Here is a 6170-nt window from a genome sequence, read left to right on the forward strand (position 1 = left end):
TTCCCCTACTGTGCAATAAATATGTGCAATACTTTCTCATACACACTTGTACACAGCACCTTATATCAATATACAATGCAATACTTTCTACATTCGCACTTGTACACGGCACCTTATAACCTGTATATTTATAACAATCTGTACATACAACTCAACATCCAGGTTTCTTGACTAACCGCATCTGTTTAATGTTTATCATTTTTATTTATTTTATTTGTCACTTTATGTACACTGGAAGCGTCTGTAGCCAAAACAAATTCCTTGTGTAAGTAATAGTAAGAAAAATAAATACTATGGAAGTCAAAGGCTACCCATTAAAAAAAATCTAAATAGAAATATCTTCTTTTGTGTTTACTCTAAAAAATGCTGGGTTCCACACAATTGCTTCATGTTGTCCCAACACAAATCAATTGAGTTAATTGAATTTTTTTACAAATTTATGTGGATTAAACAAAAAACAATTATCACAAACAAGTCTGAAGAATTGTGTTGATTCAGCTACTTTTAAATTAGTTTAAATAACAGAAGAAATAATCTCAGACAACTTTGTGACAAGTGAAGGTTGAGTACACTTTAAAAATTGATTGTTTACTTTAAAAAAGTAAGTAAACCCTTTAACTTACCTTAAAAGCAACAAGTTGACTTTACTTAAAAACGTCAGTAAACCATTGACAACTTAATAATTATGCACATAGGTTGTTTACTTAAGGCAATGGGTTTACTTTTTTGGATTTTTGCTGTGTAAATGGACAGAATTTTCATTTTATGGGTGATCTACCCCATTCATAGCATTTACCAACAGACAAAATACTACTTGGCACTTATTTGACAAATTAAGCATGAAGCATTAAATAAAAAGACTGTATGCAAGTTGTGTGTGTTTGGACTGTTTTTATTATTGCTCATGATTAGACTAACTGAGTTTTACCTGTTTTTTTTTTTTCAGAATCAGAATCAAATTTTTAAAATGTGATGTCACTGACAGGATTTCCAACACAATCTCACGGCAGTTCGTAACATTTTTGATTTAGTGGCTAATTCGTATGAATTCATACGATTTCATTCGTACATTTAAGTACGATTTGCTCATCCCCCAATGACGGTTGGGTTTAGGGGTGGGGTTAGGTGCCATGCCTCCTTAAAATCTTACAATTTCGTACGACTGAACTCATACGAATTCGTACGAATTAGCCACTAAATTGACAAAACGTAAAATACTTACATTTTCTCGTGAGATCAGGCTGGGATTTCAGCATCAGCGCTAAAGATAAGCTCTAGAGATAAAGTGTGTGATTTTATGTAATTAAATAATATCCGTTAAAAGATTTCTTCCACGATGATGTGAAAATAAAAGCGAAACAATACATTTTAAATTAAAAATAAAAATACCAATATTTTTCAGTTTCTTTACCGCATCATGAAAATATTTGTAATATGCCTTGCTATCTTAATAAACAGTCGTTGTTTAAATAAAATGTTATTACAGCATGTTTCCCAGTACAGGGTTGCGCTGTGTAAAACATATGCTGGATAAGTTGGTGGTTCATTCCGCTGTGGCGACCCCTGATGAATAAAGGGACTAAGCCGAAGGAAAATGAATGAATGAATTACAGCATCACTTCATTAAACAAAATATTCCATTTAGTACCATGCAAACAGCTCTAGAAAAAAATGAAGAGCTGAAGAAGCTCCTACATTTTGTAAAATGAAAAAAAAAAAACCCTCAGTGTAATAAAATCAAGATTATGATGTTTGTTAAGTACTGGATAATGCCACGTTTAGTTGGTTCTCACAGAATAAAGTCTGACAAAAATCAGAACCTCAATGCAAAATGGGGTTCACTACTCTTCAACTCTTATTAAATCCTATAAAAGGAACCAATTAAGCATGTTCAGGGCCCTATAAATTGTTTTTCAAAATCAGACATCCCACAGAAACGGAGACACAACAACACGCCGCAAGAAATCAAATCCCACACACCTTCAATGGCAAAGAAAAGTTTTAATATATAGAACTGTAATTATACACTATTTACATTTATCTCACAAATAACAGCCATAAATAGATTCAATTTACATGGCGAAGTGCATAGTGTTCCAATATAATGTAGGCCTCTCTGAATCACAGTAAGCTTCTAGAACTGAAGCGCCATTGTCTGAAAACAATGGCGATCATTAGCAATTCTTGAAAAAAAAAATACCATCCAGGGAACATTCACACCAGGTGTTAGTGGACTGAATGGACCGAGATTTTATGGCCACAAAGAACTCATGAAGGGGGGAGCGCATGTAGCTTGACACAAAAGCTATCTCTAAAAAGCTAAAAAGACTTGCTATCTGTAGGTCAGAGCAATGAATGGTGTGTGTTTTAGATGTACACCATGATTTTCACAGGCGATATTGATTTCTTCCGCTAGACTGCAGTGCAATGCCAGTCCTAGCTGTAAAGTGGGCTGCAGGGGGGCTTCGTCCACCTTCCCCCACACTGTGTCATAAAGAGACGGGGGGCTTTGCTTTTGGACAACGACCCCTGGTCTGGTCAGGCCCCTCACCCGATGCATTTCCATGATGCTCGGCCCTCGACCGGCTCCTCCAAGGAGTAGCTGAAGGGCCTGGAAGAGGGTCAGAAGATCCACTCGCAGCTCCACGACACCGTCTTTCAACCAGACACTGTACCTGCAGGGGGAAAATGACAAAAACTGATCAGTGATTGTCTTGGACAAACTGTACGTACAACATTTTTGTTTCATGTTCCTCTGTCTCACCTCGTAGAGAACCCGCGTTTCTCCAGGGATGGCAGGACGGGTTGGATGTTCAAGTGTTGGGGGTTTGAAAAATGGAAATGAACTTCTGCTTTCTGAAGTGGCGCTGACAGGACATCCTTGCCCAAGAGAAACTCGATGTTGTCTTGTCATTCAGAAAGAGATATGTTAGGTTTGTCGCAAAACAAATATGCACTGTAAGAGAATAAAGGCTAAAGTGATACCTAGATTTATAAAGAAGTCAGTACTAAACATTACTGTTTCTAAAATATAAGCTGATTGTATGAAGACAATGATACAAATATATTGGCCACTAATTTGCAACATCCAAATGGAGTTATATGACATGTGATTGTTTTAGAACTATTTTGTCTTACCCAAGGAATTCTACATCCCATTGTGGATTTGGAAAATGTGATCACAGGAAAATCTTCCAAAACCACAGGTTTCATGTGTGATTTTAATGTGACGCTCATATGATGCTTGTGGTTTTCTAATCAAAAGACTACAAAAGTTCTAGGAACCTTTTTTCCACTTCAAGGAACCTTTTGGGGAATTAAAATGGACTTTTTCCACTGAATTATGTCAGTAAAAAAACGCTTTTCTTTAAGGGTGTACTGTAAAATATTGAATTAGATTTAGAAATGGAATAAAAGACCATTATGAATGACCAGACTGGTCAATGCCAGATTGGTTCTAGTTACGTTAGGGGTCTTTTGGTGAGTTTTAGGGTAACTTCTGACAGAATATTTTGAGGTACAACCTCTTGAACAAGTAAAACGACACGTTTTTAATGAGATTCAACCGTTGCAGTCCCATATTAAAAAAAACAATGTGTTCAAAATATATAATTTGTTTATAATTGAATTAAACGTCATTCTTTCAGCAGAGATATCATAACAAGAGGTACTTACTGCCAACTTTTCCTCCCTGTATTCCTTTAACACTTCCACAGTGGTACCCAGCTTGACAACAGCGATAAACGCGTCTAACAAATCTGAAAAGAGGCTGTTCTGGGAAAACGGCTCGACGCGGACCGTCATTGATCGTCGACAGTATCTTCAGATGGTACATCTGGCTCCAGTCCTCCAGTGGACCACTGCTCTCCGTCCACGGTGCGCTCAGGACGCCGCACTGGTCCTGCTCGGTGCCCGGTTCGCGGCGGCTCCGTCTCGGGACGTGTCCGATACGTATTTTACGCTCTCCGTGGAAGGACGTCACCTTGCGAAGCTGCGTACGAAGCGATCGGCACTGTACTCCAATAACAGTCACCATGAATGCAAGAACCAGCAGTAAAACCCGTGTGCGCGTAACCGAGGCCATTTCAAGTATCCACTTATTTGCGCTCCTTCTCGCTGCTTCTCCACGGTTCAAATGAGAAGGTAAATCCTCCTGCTCTGACAATAAGCTCAGTTTCTTCAGTGGAATTTGAATTCTGGCTTCTTCTGACTCTCCTCCCCCTGGTTTTGTTTGGGACCCTTTAAGCAGCCCATTCGCACCCCCATCGACCTTTTAAATGTGTGCATAATGAGGCGCACGGAGTCCTGCCAGTGGCCTCCATTCTTATTCCCGCTCCTAATGACCCTCATTACAGAACATCTGCACCTTCACCAACGAGCTGCTCATTTGCAAGAGAAACAACTTAAAGCATAAAACTTTCCTAAAGTGCCCTACCGTCACAATAGCTCCACAGCCGACAGAGAGGTAATCCGCTGTTCCTCTTGATGGTATATAGGAACCATTCAACCATTCTTCTGCGTGCATACACACACGCCCCAAGTAGGATTCTAAACACTTAAGCTACACTTTGTAAAGCCATATTAATACTAATGTATGAATTTAATCGGAGAGATAATAAACAATCAATCCGAATGGTTTCAATTAACTTCACTTTTGAAGCTGCATTAAACCATGAGTTTTAAACCATGTCTCTTCAAGGTCACACAGGTGTCCAGTCAGAGTTTTTAAACTCATACTCTGAAAGATAAAGATTCTTAATCTGTATTTATGATTTCATTAGGAGCAAGTCACATCCATGGAACTGGTTCATCACGGATTAATGGAAAAGGATAGCTTTCTTTGGCAAATTATCAATATAACAATGCTTCGTAGACGAACTTCTCACTAAAAGACTTTCTTTGAGGAAGCAAAAAGGTTATTCTTTAGTACTGTGAAAATCCTTTTTTGTACACACACACACCTACATACATACATACATACATACATACATACATACATACATACATACATACATACATACATACATACATACATACATACATACATACATACATACATACATACATACATACATATATATATATATATATATACATATATATATATATATATATATATATATATATATAATATATGTGTGTGTGTGTGTGTGTGTGTTGAAGTCAGAATTATTAGCCCCCTTTAAATTTTTTTTTTACTTCCCAAATGATGTTTAACAGAGCAAGGAAATTTTCACAGCACGTCTAATAATGTATATATATATATATATATATATATATATATATATATATATATCTTCTGGAGAAAGTCTTATTTGTTTTATTTTGGCTAGAATAAAAGCCGGTTTAAATATTTTATGAACCATTTTAAGGTCAAGATTATTAGCCCCTTTAAGCTCTCTTTTTTTTCAACTGTCTACAGAACAAACCATCGGAATACAATAACTTATATAAATATATAGCACATTATAACAACCAGGAGGCTGCCCAAAGTGCTTTACATTATTAAAAACAAAATTAAACATTAAAACACATAAGATGGTAAAACACAAGAGTCAATAAACAGCATTTTGTACTACCGAATATCAAAAGCGAGTCTAAATAAATAGGTTTTAAGTTTTGCCCTTCACTGTGAGGGTGTCTGAGCAGAGTGTATGTGCGAAACCTGAAAGGTTTAAGATTTCATTAACCTGGCTGTATATTTTTCTTCGCTCACTTTAGGCTTTGCTAAGCCAACTTTGTAAAAGCCAATGTCTCCCTTTGCATTGAACTTTGAGCATATTACATTCAGAGATGTTGTTTATTTCACACAGCTAAATGAAGAATCAATTCAAGTTTAAAATATGATATCCTAGTGGACCCCTCTTTCAAAAAATCTTTTCTACTTGAATTTACTTTTAAAATGTAATTTATTTCTGTGATTTTGATCTAACTTTTCAGGAGCTATTACTTCAGTCACAGAATTGTTTACAGAAATCATTCTAATATGCTGATTTACTGCTCAAAAAACAATTCTTATTACTAGTATTAAAAACAGCTGTGCTTGCTTACTGTTTTGTGGTAACTGACAACTCAACTAAAGTCTTTGTAATTGAACCTTTTAGCAATATTATAATCATCTTTATCAAGTTTGATCAATGTGAATTTGTTAAACAGAAGTAATAATACCT

General features: G+C 36.3%; 1 protein-coding gene across 1 annotated transcript; it reads right to left on the minus strand.

Annotated features, from left to right (window-relative positions):
* Positions 1–1993: 1993 nt before the first annotated feature.
* Positions 1994–4703, minus strand: si:ch211-170d8.2 (uncharacterized protein LOC571755 homolog). Its single transcript, XM_056463293.1, has 3 exons — positions 3676–4703; positions 2765–2906; positions 1994–2675 (listed from the first exon to the last, which is right to left on the minus strand). Exons 1-3 carry the CDS (start codon positions 4082–4084, stop codon positions 2333–2335), a joined length of 894 nt encoding a protein of 297 aa, XP_056319268.1. The 5' UTR covers positions 4085–4703; the 3' UTR covers positions 1994–2332.
* Between the last annotated feature and the right edge of the window lie 1467 nt (positions 4704–6170).

The sequence above is a fragment of the Danio aesculapii genome, chromosome 8, assembly GCF_903798145.1.
Source record: "Danio aesculapii chromosome 8, fDanAes4.1, whole genome shotgun sequence".
NCBI classification, from domain to species: Eukaryota; Metazoa; Chordata; class Actinopteri; order Cypriniformes; family Danionidae; genus Danio; species Danio aesculapii.